The following is a 16,120-nucleotide window of genomic DNA, read 5'->3' on the forward strand; positions in this document are numbered from 1 at the left end:
CATTGTATATACTGATGTGTGGGGATTATATATAGTGTATATACTGGTGTGTTTGGATTATATACAGTGTTTATCCTGGTTTGTGGGAATTATATACATTGTATATACTGATGTGTGCAGATTATATATAGTGTAATAATACTGGTGTGTGGGGATTATATATATAGTGTATATACTTGTGAGTGTGTGGATTGTATGCAATGTATAAACTGGTGTGTGGGGATTATATACTATGTATATACTGGTGTGTGAGGATTATATACAGTGTATATACTGATGTGTGTGGATTATAAATAGTGTATATACTTGTGTGTGTGGATTATATACAGTGTATATACTTGTGTGTGCGGATTATATAGAGTGTATATACTGGTGTGTGGAGATTATAAACATTGTATATACTGATGTGTGTGGATTATATATAGTGTATATACTTGTGTGTGTGGATTGTATGCAATGTATAAACTGGTGTGTGGGGATTATATACTATGTATATACTGGTGTGTGAGGATTATATACAGTGTATATACTGATGTGTGTGGATTATAAATAGTGTATATACTTGTGTGTGTGGATTATATACAGTGTATATACTTGTGTGTGCGGATTATATAGAGTGTATATACTGGTGTGTGGAGATTATAAACATTGTATATACTGATGTGTGTGGATTATATATAGTGTATATACTTGTGTGTGTGGATTATATATAGTGTATATACTTGTGTGTGTGGATTATATAGAGTGTATATACTGGTCAGGGCTCGAATTTCAGGCTGTTTTACTTGCTTTTTGCAAGTAGATATACCTGAATAGCAAGTGGAAAAAAATTGCACTTGCTTATTTTAGCAAGTGGTTTTTATCAGGGACAACTGTAAAAATGGCATTATGATTGTGAAAAATTGTTTAAATGGAAAATATGGGAGCCCAGTTCTTACAGTAATAATGTTGATATACATTATGTACTTATACACCTCACATCATCATGCAAAAATAAAGGATTTTATATATAACAAAACTGTAATTTGAATACGGATATTAATTGTTAAGTAAAAATATACTTTAGCAAGTAAAAATGTAGGGCACTTGCTATTTTCAGCAAGTTACAAAAAATGTAAAATTCGAGCTCTGCTGGTGTGTGGGGATTATATACATGGTATATACTGGTGTGTGGGGATTATATACAGGGTATCTACTGGTGTGTGGGGATTATATACTGGTGTGTGGGGATTATATATAGTGTATAAACTGGTGTGTGGGGATTATATATAGTGTATAAACTGGTGTGTGGGGATTATATACAATGTATATACTGGTGTGTGGGGATTATATACAATGTATATACTGGTGTGTTGGGATACAATGTATATACTGGTGTGTGGGGATTATATATAGTGTATATACTGGTGTGTGGGGATTATATATAGTGTATATACTGGTGTGTGTGGGGATTATATACAATGTATATACTGGTGTGTGGGGATACAATGTATATACTGGTGTGTGGGGATTATATATAGTGTATATACTGGTGTGTGGGGATTATATACAGTGTATATACTGGTGTGTGGGGATTATATACAATGTATATACTGGTGTGTGGGGATTATATACAGTGTATATACTGGTGTGTGGGGATTATATACAATGTATATACTGGTGTGTGGGGATTATATACAATGTATATACTGGTGTGTGGGGATTATATACAATGTATATACTGGTGTGTGGGGATACAATGTATATACTGGTGTGTGGGGATTATATATAGTGTATATACTGGTGTGTGGGGATTATATACATGGTATATACTGGTGTGTGGGGATTATATATAGTGTATATACTGGTGTGTGGGGATTATATATAGTGTATATACTGGTGTGTGGGGATTATATACAATGTATATACTGGTGTGTGGGGATTATATACAATGTATATACTGGTGTGTGGGGATTATATACAATGTATATACTGGTGTGTGGGGATTATATACAATGTATATACTGGTGTGTGGGGATACAATGTATATACTGGTGTGTGGGGATTATATATAGTGTATATACTGGTGTGTGGGGATTATATATAGTGTATATACTGGTGTGTGGGGATTATATACAGTGTATATACTGGTGTGTGGGGATTATATATAGTGTATATACTGGTGTGTGGGGATTATATATAGTGTATATACTGGTGTGTGATTAATGATTATATACTGGTGTGTGGGGATTATATATAGTGTATATACTGGTGTGTGGGGATTATATACAGTGTATATACTTGTGTGTGGTGATTATATACAATGTATATACTGGTGTGTGGGGATTATATACAATGTATATACTGGTGTGTGATGATTATATACTGGTGTGTGGGGATTATATACAGTGTATAAACTTGTGTGTGGTGATTATATACAATGTATATACTGGTGTGTGGTGATTATATACAGTGTATATACTGGTGTGTGGTGATTATATACAGTGTATATACTGGTGTGTTGGGATTATATACAGTGTATATACTAGTGTGTGGGGATTATATACAGTGTATATACTGGTTTATGGGGGATTATACACAGTGTATATACTGATTTGTTTGGATTATATACAGTGTATATCCTGGTTTGTGAAGATTATATACATTGTATATACTGGTGTGTGAAAATTATATGCAGTGTATAGTGTATATACTGGTGTGTGGGGATTATATATAGTGTATATACTGGTGTGTGGGGATTATATACAGTGTATATACTGGTGGGTGGAGAGTATATACAATGTATATACTGGTGTGTGGGGATTATATACAGTGTATATACTGGTAAGTGGGGATTTTATACAATGTATATACTGGTAAGTGGGGATTTTATACAATGTATATACTGGTGTGTGGGGATTATATACAATGTGTATACTGGTGTGTGGAGATTTTATACAGTGTATATACTTGTGTGTGGTGGGGATTATATATAGTGTATATACTGGTGAGTGGGGATTGTTTGCAGTGTAGTAGTGGTGTGTGGGGAGTATATACCGTGTATATACTGATGTGTGGTGATTATATATAGTGAATATACTAATGTATGGAGATTATATACATTGCATTTACTTGTGTTGGGATTAAATATAGTGTATAAACTTATGTGTGGGGATTATATATAGTGTATATTCTAATGTGTGGGGATTATATATAGTGTATATACAGGTGTATGGAGAGCATATATTATATTGAGAGATGATAAATAGTAAGTTATATAACTGTATGTCTCTTAAAGTGTTTCCACAGTTATAATACAAAGTGTACCTATTTATACTATTGTGTTAGGGTTGTATATAGTTTACATATTAATATATGTGCAGAGATTAATATGACTTGTTTATAACATATATTTAGTACACACACGTGCTTTAGCAGTGTGGGGGAGGGCTGGCCTACAAAACTGAGCACTTTAGCCCACTACATCAATAAACAAGTGCATATTGTTATAATAGGCTGCTGTTCCTGTCGGCTGTGCTATTTATAGGCAATCTACATCCACAACGAAATGGTTCCTTCGTACGGATTTATTTACATGAAAATATGATGAAAATATTTCTAAGATCCAGTTACATCGACGGCCACCCAAAACAAAATAGAAATTGAACCCCTTGTTTATGGAGCTGGAGATGAATTCGACCTGTTTGTTCTGATGTTGTAGATCCCACCCCTCTAGATAAATGAGAATGTCCCTGTATATTCAACAGTGATGGGGAACACACATATAAAATGGGTATAGATTTAGATATAATAAAATCCCTCAAGGTCATGTTTAGTAGTAAACCAAGAGAGCCCCTAACACATAACCTAGCTAACACCTTACCGTGTTTTCAAGGTCACTACTCTATTAATAATTTACCATTTGATTTAAAACATAATAAATCTGATGTTTTTAACGTGAAGAACATTTTAATACTACAAGCATGTGTTACATACGTCTATAGCACACGTCTGCTATATCGTAATGTCGACTTACCTTTAGGTAGACATTGGCCATAGTTAGTTCCGTCTCCACTATCATCAACACTATTCCACCCATCCCGAACACAAGACAATAGTCCGAGATCTTTCTCCTCCGTTCGTACAATGTTTTCCGTTTGCCCAGTCTGTACCCTACTGGATTCGGTTTACTGCTCTTGGTTTCCGGCTGTTGTTTAGGTTCCATACCATATTTCCCTAGCTCACTGTTCACACCGACGAGTGCAGCCCCAGCATCTTCTGACGTATAACTCATTTTCGAGGAGGTCGGGAGGGATTGCATTGATGTGGGTTTTTGCAATTGTTTAAATTGGCCAATGGCTCCGTTAACTCGCATGTAGTCCGCTCCAATATCGGATAAGATGGTCGACTCTTTTGCCTTTCCGTGACGAGCATCTTCCGATCTGCCATCATCAACATGAGACCGTCCCTCCTCATCCGAGGAATGCTGGTGTACTCGGTCTATATGTGAGCGAGACTGTGTAGTCATGCTCTCCTGGCTGTTGTCAGCTTGTTGACTATTCTGTTCAGACAATTTGTGCTGGTTGTTGTGTTGCTGGTGGTTATTTTGGGACACATTCTGTTGCTGTTGTTGTTGATTTTGATCTTGTTGATGTTTTTGATGATACTGGTGGTTTTGCTGTCTGCTAGATTTCTCAGGTGGTGAACTTAAACGATCCTCAACTGGTACCGGAAACGGGTAACTCTTTAATTCAATGTCCGGTGAGGTATATGCCTTGTTAACTTTCCCATCGATATCATGACCAGAACTACTTAGTGATAACGTGTCAAAATTCCGCGGATCATCTTTCTCCATTTCATCTTCATGTTGATCGCGTGTGTTAGCCTGGCCGAGCTGTCTGGCATTGTTTGTGATGGCGGTCGGCTCAGCGAAGGCGACTGCGGCGTTGTGCCTAAGCAGCTGTTCGGTGGAATCGATCCTTCCCCTTTCATTGGCAGGTTCCACCTTCACAACCGCTGACATAGTTAATACCGCAAGCTAGTTTGCTAGCATATCGATCGAACGTACCTTTCACATTAAACGCGTGAACTGTAATGAGACACTATTGTTCGTCATTACTAGATTTCCAAATGACGACAAAACAAAACGCTTCTATGACTGATAATTGCTTTTCACTTATCGACTTTGATCCGATTGTTTACAATTTCATTCCTTTAACTTATACCGTTTGTTTAATTCACTTTCGTTGAAAACGCTATTTAAACACTGGGTAACTGCAATAGCTTTTCATATGGTTCAGGAAACTGCTCCTCAAATTTGATTTTAAACTTTCACGATTTCCTTGTTTGCAATTGATAGAACTCTAGGCACAGATCCGATTAAATTGTCAGAGTTTGGGAAAGGCGGATGTTGGTGCTTTGTAGATCTTAGGTGAGGTCTTTTGATGAATTCTTTGCAGAACATTCGGTTTCTGAAAACAACAACAATACATTAGGGATCTAGTACGATATATTCTGAACTGATTTTCAGACACACGACAGATTTAGCAGATTTTCAAAAATTGTATACAAATAAAACCGATAATGTTTTATTTCTGTACCTACAAATAATTTATTTTCTGTTTTAAATACATTTTCATTTTAATATATTGTTTTTGTCATGATTATATATCCACTCAAATGTGCCCCGATTTCTCGAAACAAAAATCGCCCACTTAAGTCAAAGCCTAAATTTTATTTAACATAAATAAAAGTAATTGACCTAAGTCCCTTTTGTTTAATATAAATACTAGAATAAAAGGTTGCCAACACATTCCTAAGAATATCTATATATGTTGACATTTCCACTGTTAGTTGTTACCTTTGCTTTAGAACAATTTATTGATGCCGTGACGTCCATAGCTAAGTAAACTCGCTTCCGTATGGTATTTTACATGAAGGCAAATTTACCAACGCATCGCATATTTACAAGTCAGAATTAAAGCTTTGATCATATATATTGAGTTCATAATTATATACATTGTTCCCAGTCAAATATAGCGCAATGTACACATGACTATCTGATGTCTTAATTGTACCTGTTCCAGGGCACCTGTTTTTGACAGCAAACAGAACGGTCAAGTATATAAATATGTACCATAAGTATAATAGATAATTTCTTTGCCTATATCTAAAATGAAACAATATCATAAGAGAGAGAACAATTTAAAGTTTGCTTTCAATGCCAATCAGATCGATGTCAAAACTGATATTATATACTTAGGTATCCAATCAATCAATTAATCAATATTTATTATTTCAATGTTTCATTTTAATGTGGAATTCTCCAGGATTCCTTGACCGTTTAAATACTGTAGAATGACTACTTGTGGCGTACTCTCAATTTGGTGGATAGATAAACTTTTAACAGAACACCATCATGACGAAGTCGTCGTTGTGATGTAATCACAATCTTGATCAAACCTTCTAATGCCAAAACAAATGCTTCAAACATTTGTACATAATTCAATATCAATATTCATCATTAACATACGGGTACCTTTAAAGTATAGTTCTGTCACCTTGGCGGACGAGATGTTTCATTCCCAATCGCGTTCAGCATACATTTTGAAATTCCAGTAGCATACATTTCATGGTTTTAAATGCTACCTGAATCTCGTGCACGGCTCTGATTACCGATGCCTGAATTTTAATGATATCGTATTCTATAACACTATGCGAGTAGCGTGGTGTCTTGTTCTGTAACTGTACGGGACATAATGCTATCCTATTCCTTCTTTATGGGTACATAGTTAAAAACTAAGGAATAGTTCACACACCATTACTCGTTCGATCTGGACTTAGCACTGCTGATCAGTGGAGGAGAACGCTGACTGATGATCCAGAACACGTGTACTGCTTTACAGATCTCGGGGGGAGATAAGAATATGATATATACCTGACCCACATATCTGGGTAGGGGGGTTAGTGGATCCCAGGTTAATTACGGTCACAGGTACAATCCAGGTAGAATATGTTACCATGTATATCACAGAGGGTAACACTCAGTAATGCAACTAATTAAATTAGGATTCAAACATAACTTTGTATTTTGCACTTTCAATATAGGCACGCCCCAATGACATATAAATACTGATTATGAATATGCACGTTATTTTCTTCATCGTTCCAAAAGAAACTGATCGCTGTATTGGATTAATATGAATTATCAAGATAGAATTTGTACTTATTGTGATACCAATGATATTGGTGATGAATTCAATTATTTATTAAAGTGTCCTTTTTTGACCCTAGAAAGGAAATTATATTACACCAGACCAAATATCATAAAATTTTCACACCTTCTGAACTCAAAGAATATAAAAATAATGATAAATTTATGTAAATTTATCAAAGTTATGTTTAGAATAATCATATAATTTGTCCTCCTTCTATGTTGCATTTCTTGACTGTTGTAAATATGTTTCTCTACACAATGTATTTTGTAAAGAGACTAAAAAAGTTTGAAGTTTGAAGGAATATGATGAGAACTAAATCTGATATTTAGTTAGAAATGGTTATGGTATAGACATTTTACCTTCAGGGCCATTAACATGTATCATGATGACGAGGGCCGTGAAGTTATAAGGCGGCAAATACATATCCTAAGCTACAACGATATCATGACATTTGAAGTTTGCTGTTTCAAATAAACGAATGTACAATGTTACTTTACCCAAGATTACCAGAAAATATAATACACAAATCTATATATAGATACAAATATGCACATAATTTGATATTTTAGATAAACTGTTAGTTTACAAACCTATTCAAGTTACTACTGAAGTACGTGTCCTCATTATCTAACAAAAAACAACTAAATATATCATTGGTATGTCAGAACGAAGCTTTAAGCTCGTGTTTTTCACCTCGTGGTTCCGTTTAACGACACACGTTGTTAAGCTGTAAATGGCATGCTCATTCAAGATACAATCTCACAAAAGCTCAAATGAGATTTTAATTCATAAAAAATAAGTATAGAGACTCATATACATTATAGAACTTTTTTTGTTTTTACTAAAGAAGAATATAAAACATGTTATTTCCAAATTGCACATTGACATGATAAAAACGACATGCATAATAAAGCACACCATTTTCCGTAGCATTTAATTTGCTATAATAAAATGTCAGAGCAGACTATATACCAGTTGTTTGTCTCTATGTACATATGGCTAGCTATACATCTGATTTCCCTGGGCACTCTTTATTAATCGTATGTGTTATGATGTCCATTGGTCCTTTGGTGCTGCAAGTAAATGACTCATCGGTTTCAGCATGTTTCTGAACTATATTGTGTCGGTCTACAACAGGTTTCTGAACTATATTGTGTCGGTCTATAACAGGTTTCTGAACTATATTGTGTCGGTCTATAACAGGTTTCTATTGTGTCGGTCTACAACAGGTTTCATATTGTGTCGGTCTATAACAGGTTTCTATTGTGTCGGTCTACAACAGTTTTCTATTGTGTCGGTCTACAACAGGTTTCTATTGTGTCTGTCTACAACAGTTTTCTATTGTGTCGGTCTACAACAGTTTTCTATTGTGTCGGTCTACAACAGTTTTCTATTGTGTCGGTCTACAACAGGTTTCTATTGTGTCGGTCTACAACAGGTTTCTATTGTGTCGGTCTACAACAGGTTTCTATTGTGTCGGTCTACAACAGATTTCCATTGTGTCGGTCTACAACAGGTTTCTATTGTGTCGGTCTACAACAGTTTTCTATTGTGTCGGTCTACAACTGGTTTCTATTGTGTCGGTATACAACAGGTTTCTATTGTGTCGGTCTACAACAGGTTTCTATTGTGTCGTTCTATTACAGGTTTCTATTGTGTCGGTCTGCAACAGGTTTCTATTGTGTCGGTCTACAACAGGTTTCTGAATTATTGTGCCGGTACACAACAGGTTTCTGAATTATTGTGCCGGTATACAACAGGTTTCTGAATTATTGTGCCGGTACACAACAGGTTTCTGAATTATTGTGTCGGTATACAGCAGGTTTCTGAATTATTGTGCCGGTACACAACAGGTTTCTGAATTATTGTGCCGGTATACAACAGGTTTCTGAATTATTGTGCCGGTACACAACAGGTTTCTGAATTATTGTGCCGGTACACAACAGGTTTCTGAATTATTGTGCGGATAACAACAGGTTTCTGAATTATTGTGCCGGTATACAACAGGTTTTGAATTATTGTGCGGTAACAACAGGTTTCTGAATTATTGTGCCGGTAACAACAGGTTTCTGAAATTATTGTGCCGGTAAACAGTTGATATTGTGCGGTAACACAGGTTTCTGAATTATTGTGCCGGTAACAACAGGTTTCTGAATTATTGTGCCGGTATACAACAGGTTTCTGAATTATTGTGCCGAACAAGTTTCTGAATTATTGTGCGTAACAACAGGTTTCTGAATTATTGTGCCGGTACACAACAGGTTTCTGAATTATTGTGCCGGTATACAACAGGTTTCTGAATTATTGTGCCGGTACACAACAGGTTTCTGAATTATTGTGCCGGTATACAACAGGTTTCTGAATTATTGTGCTGGTATACAACAGGTTTCTGAATTATTGTGCCGGTACACAACAGGTTTCTGAATTATTGTGCCGGTACACAACAGGTTTCTGAATTATTGTGCCGGTATACAACAGGTTTCTGAATTATTGTGCCGGTACACAACAGGTTTCTGAATTATTGTGCCGGTACACAACAGGTTTCTGAATTATTGTGCCGGTATACAACAGGTTTCTGAATTATTGTGCCGGTATACAACAGGTTTCTGAATTATTGTGCCGGTACACAACAGGTTTCTGAATTATTGTGCCGGTATACAACAGGTTTCTGAATTTGCGTGTATAAAATAGGACTGTCATACACTTGTGTTCCGGGTAATTTTGTACCGATAATTTACGTCACAGTGTCCATAATTTTATGATATTTGCTTTTAAGGTTAAATGTGTCAATACACATTATAATACTGTATATGAACAGTAGGATGATCTCTATCCATTGTGCTTTCTGAATAATCTTAAAAAACTCGACCTACCAAACCTTCGACAGTTTTAACTTAATAACAATAATAAACAATGTATGTGAGCTAATTCTCGTGTAGAAATATTAACCTGAGACACCTAGAACCATGACCTAGGATCTAATAATTCCGCATCACGATTTCTCGCCCAAGTGCGAAATTATGCCAGGGTGTGGAATCCTGCTGCCGACCGATCAGTTTCAGACCGTTCTCCCGTCCTATCTGTACCGAGGTGAGAAATCGTGCCATAAAAAACTCTTATTTTCGGTAGTAGCCGGGGCCTTATTTTCTTTTTTAACACTTCGGTTCCACCAGTCTTCAATGTTCCTGCTTGAATGTCAATTGGTAAAAAGATCATTATGGTTTCGGGATTACTCTCTTAGCGTGTTTTTTCTTCAAAAAACAATATTAGCTATCTTCTCCGCACCCCAATGTGATACAAGCCTGTAGTAAACCTGGATGTCGTATCGAACCATTGAGTTTGAATTGTTTAATAATTTTCGAAAACTAGATATTTTTCGAATGATGCATATTTTCAATTTTCCAAAAGAAAAAGGTTAATTTCAAACATTTTCCGGAAAGACACCTGTTTACTAGTATATATTTTTCAATTTTAATTTTTTGTCCGTTTTCTTTCTTATCTCTTTCATTGCGCATGTGTATCTTAACATTTTGCTATCTACCTCTTTATTAAAGGAGTTTGATTGTAAGGTAAGAAGTCGTATAAAATGCCATATCATCACATTTTCTGACAGATAAATAGGGTTTTCCTCAATAACCTGTCAACATCGCGTGGATAAATCGGAAAGCAATTGATAATGCTGGAAGTAGTTTCTCGTACGACCGTACTAAGGCTCTATAAGCTGTATGTTTATCGAACACATTTTTAACGTTAAGAATCAAATATTTCTGTTTAGATTGTTTGATGTCTCGTGTAATTGCTATTCACTGATAACAAGTACCGATAATGTTTTTTATCTGATACCCAAGATGGCGTCAACCCCCTACATATACCGAGTGTTTAGAGTGCCAGGCATTGTCGGGCCATACACAGTGATCACAAGTACGAAGAGATGGGACAGAATCCAATGGTTACGGACTCCTTACACCTAATATCGCCCTCCATTCACGCTTCGAGATGAAACACTTAACTCTGGGTTAAAATAAATCATAAATATCTCATATCGTCTTTTCGAATCTTCAAACCTCGTCATAATTGAATTTAGACAATAAATCGCCGACACGGTTGACTGATCGTGCGATCTTTCTACCGATTCCTTTGAGAACGACTTTGTGCTATCTTTGTAGAGCATGTAATTAAACGGATATACCTAAGATGGCACACCTCATCTAACAGTTAAGACGAGTGGTTACATTATCAATATGAATTTTTAATTAGGCTTCATCACGGACATATGTAATTTTGAAAATATCATGTGATAAAAATTCAAATACCCAAAGTATCAGCCTCAGCCGAAAAGATCTATGATTTACGACGGAATTTCCAAAGTATTCGATCACAAAACAGGGGTCTCTAAATTGAATACACGGGGTGTATATGTTAGAACTTGGGGCAATGAAGTCACATAAAGAGTCCGTGCTGCCCAATAGATCACAGGCATTCGGACTATTCTGTTTAACGTCCTACTAACAGTCATGTATGGACGTGCACGGATGGGGAGAAATCCGGAGTACCCGAAGAAAAGCCATTGATATACGTATATTGCCACTACCAGGCTCCAACGCCAGTGTTACTTTACATGGGCTCCCAACTCGCAGTCCAGAAGTGAATAACATTAATTAACTAATACCTACTAATAACTGTATAAAAGCCACCGCGGTCGTATAACGAACAGGAACACGGAAAGCAAGTCTACTAGTAAGGTCAATTCTAATAGAGAAAAACAATTTCTCACAAAAAGAAATATGCAAAGGGTTGGATGGCATAAAGAACTCGTCAAATTAGACATAAGCATTGTGATCTCTTTATAGTCGTAATCTGTTGTTTTCGCCATGTAATGGTGAACACCATTAGTGTACGGGGACGAAACAATTACGAAATTGGATATAGCATGTTCTACTTTTTCTGTCCCTCTTTACCTAATTCATTCGTACTCTGGGTGCTAATATGTGTATATCTACCTTTGTAGGGTAGATTCCCAATGATCCTATATCTAGTTATAACTCACTCCGCTGTACGATTAAAATTGGGCGAGTTAGGTACTGTTAGTTAACGGTGTGTAGAGACCCGAACAATAGCTTCATTGTCTTTAGTATTAGGGGTAGCACTGCGTTCTGAGCTGAACAAAGAAATCATCTAAACTTATCCACAGTCGGTGGTTATCGGAATGGTTCTATACTGACGAATCAATTAATTACTTGATATAGTGTGATAAAAGGCCAGGGGCAGATAACAGCTACTCCAACAATCACCAATACACAATTAATACGGATTTTTTTCACAAGAGCCTTTTTTTTTACAAAACGCTAGCTTTTGAATGTCATCCAAAGACTCCGAACCGCTTATATTTTACAGAATCTTCGACACAGTCATGTTTAATACTCTTACACTTACTCTTGCACGTGTCGTGACGTAAGATCCCCTAACCCTGTGACGTCACATTGTTCTCTTGTACTTCGGTGTAAGACTAACGGGACATTTATTTAAATGCCAACGTGATTGTTGAGTTTGTTAGTATGCTATTCACAGAATATTGTCTATATGATTTAAATGCTTCATAATATGTTGACATACAAATAATTCTATAACCTTATCTTAGCCTAAACGACTCCTAACGAACAGCGGTTGAATCCGGCCGAAATGCGGCAGGTTTTCTCTGGAAACTCCACCACGACCAACATATGGCAATTATTTCAATATTCACAGCTACTAAAAGGACAAATTCCAACAAACAAGTAAAGTCTAACACGTAAACCCCGCACTATCTGAGATATTTGAGATGACCGTTGCCTCTGTTTCCAACGATCATAGTAAATGTTACTCTCACAAATCTACGAACCTACGGGACAATTATCTGCTAATTATATCTCTCGTGGCATTCTCGGTGTGGCCAGCCCGGCTCATCAACGTGTAGTCTGCTTACTCTGACCACTGTTAGTCCTAATGCTTGTAACTATGGATTCTCAAATACTTGTAATTTTCTGTCACCAATACAAGCCTATAATGTTCCATATATATGTAAATATTAAAGCTTATTGATATTAAAGGACTTTTTTATTTCTAAGAAATACACGTGTCTTACACGGTCGTGACAGTAAACCCATTAGCTAGAGGTTCAAGGATACCAGACTCACTGTCAGGTATAACTAACTCTTGATTCAAGGATACTCGACTGGACATCTCTTTGGGAAAAAACCATTTTACACTGTATGATGTTATATACTAGCTAATGATTACAAGAATACCAAACTCATCAACTAATGATGCTCATCAACTAATGATGCGTAGCACCAGTTCATAATAAAAGGAACTAGACTCAACAACTCGTCATATGTTCAAGGATACTAGACTTACTAACTCGTGAAACAAGACACTAAACACACTAGCACTTAATACAAGGATACAAAACTCAATAACACGTAATAAACAAAGACACTAAACACTCTAGCACGTGATAAAAAATAATAGACTCTAGCATGTGATAAAAAATAATAGACTCATCAACTCGTCATACAAGGATACAAGACTCACTAGTCCGTGAAAATCTACTCAGCTCACTAGCTAGTCATACAGGGATACATGACTCACTAGTCCGTGAAAATCTACTCAGCTCACTAGCTAGTCATACAGGGATACATGACTCACTAGTCCGTGAAAATCTACTCAGCTCACTAGCTAGTCATACAGGGATACATGACTCACTAGTCCGTGAAAATCTACTCAGCTCACTAGCTAGTCATACAGGGATACATGACTCACTAGTCCGTGAAAATCTACTCAGCTCACTAGCTAGTCATACAGGGATACATGACTCACTAGTCCGTGAAAATCTACTCAGCTCACTAGCTAGTCATACAGGGATACATGACTCACTAGTCCGTGAAAATCTACTCAGCTCACTAGCTAGTCATACAGGGATACATGACTCATAGTCCGTGAAAATCTACTCAGCTCACTAGCTAGTCATACAGGGATACATGACTCACTAGTCCGTGAAAATCTACTCAGCTCACTGCTAATCATACAGGGATACATGACTCACTAGTCCGTGAAAATCTACTCAGCTCACTAGCTAATCATACAGGGATACATGACTCATTAGTCCGTGAAAATCTACTCAGCTCACTAGCTAGTCATACAGGGATACATGACTCACTAGTCCGTGAAAATCTACTCAGCTCACTAGCTAGTCATACAGGGTACATGACTCACTAGTCCGTGAAAATCTACTCAGCTCACTAGCTAGTCACACAGGGATACATGACTCACTAGTCCGTGAAAATCTACTCAGCTCACTAGCTAATCATACAGGGATACATGACTCATTAGTCCGTGAAAATCTACTCAGCTCACTAGCTAGTCATACAGGGATACATGACTCACTAAATCGTGAAAATCTACTCAGCTCACTAGCTAGTCATACAGGGATACATGACTCACTAGTCCGTGAAAATCTACTCAGCTCACTAGCTAGTCATACAGGGATACATGACTCACTAGTCCGTGAAAATCTACTCAGCTCACTAGCTAGTCATACAGGGATACATGACTCATAGTCCGTGAAAATCTACTCAGCTCACTAGCTAGTCATACAGGATACATGACTCACTAATCCGTGAAAATCTACTCAGCTCACTAGCTAGTCATACAGGGATACATGACTCACTAAATCGTGAAAATCTACTCAGCTCACTAGCTAGTCATACAGGGATACATGAAACTCACTCAGTCCGTAGTCAAAGGATACATGACTCACTAGTCCTCACTCAGCTCACTAGTCTAGTCATACAGGAATACATGACTCACCTGAATCTTCACACTATATCAACGAATAATAATATGTACAGCTGTATTAATTAAAATAGTAAACTGTCATCATATAATACATGAATAACAAACTCACAAGCACGTGATACAAGGATACTGAACTCAATTGCACGTGAAACAAATACACTAAACTTACTAACACTTAACACAAGGATACTAAACTCACTAGCGCGTGCGCCACAAGGATACTAAACTCACTAGCACGTGATACAAGGATACTAAACTAACTAGCACGTGCGCCACAAGGATACTAAACTTACTAACATGTGAAGCGAGGATAAAAATCACTAGCATGTGATACAAGGATATTAAAATCACTAGCACATGATGCAATAATACTAATCTGACTAGCACGTGCTACAAGGATACTTAATCCAATAGCACGTGATACAAAGATACTTAACTCACTAGAGCGTGGTCTAAGGATACTGAACTCACTAGCGCATGGGAAAAGGATACTAAACTCACTAGCGCGTGGTGCAATAATACTATGCTTACTAACACGTGCTACAAGGATACTAAACTCACTAGCACGTGGTGCAATAATGCTATACCTACTAACACGTGCTACAAGGATACTAAACTCACTAGTACGTGCTTAAGGAAACTAAACTCACTAACATGTGATACAAAATACGGAACTCACTAGCACGTGATACAAGGATACTAAACTTTCTAGCACGTGATAAAATAATATTAAACTTACTAGCACTTAATATAAGGATACTAAATTCACTAGCACTTCATAGAATGATACTTAACTCACTAGCACGTGCGCTACAAGGACACTAAACTCACTAACATGTGATACAAAATACTTAACTCTCTAACGCGTGGTACAAAGATACTTAACTCAATAACACGTGATACAATAATATTAAAATTACTAGCCCTTAATACAAGGATAATAAACTCAATAACACGTCATACAAAGAGCGTGGTACAAGGGCACTGAACTGACTAGTACCTCATACTAGGATACCAAACTCACCAGCACTCAATACAAGGATACGAAACTCACCAGCACTCAATACAAGGAAATGACTCTTAGAAACTCT

General features: G+C 36.7%; 1 protein-coding gene across 1 annotated transcript in view; it reads right to left on the bottom strand.

Annotated features, from left to right (window-relative positions):
* LOC138333043 (small conductance calcium-activated potassium channel protein 1-like) overlaps nucleotides 1–16,120 on the bottom strand; it is a 78,486-nt gene that overhangs the window by 42,216 nt on the left and 20,150 nt on the right. Inside the window, exon 3 of the mRNA XM_069281148.1 lies at nucleotides 4,016–5,450. Within this exon, the coding sequence (XP_069137249.1) occupies nucleotides 4,016–5,002 (987 nt within the window). The 5' untranslated portion in view covers nucleotides 5,003–5,450. The remainder of the gene's footprint in view (nucleotides 1–4,015; nucleotides 5,451–16,120) is intronic.

The sequence above is a fragment of the Argopecten irradians genome, chromosome 10, assembly GCF_041381155.1.
Source record: "Argopecten irradians isolate NY chromosome 10, Ai_NY, whole genome shotgun sequence".
Lineage (NCBI taxonomy): Eukaryota > Metazoa > Mollusca > Bivalvia > Pectinida > Pectinidae > Argopecten > Argopecten irradians.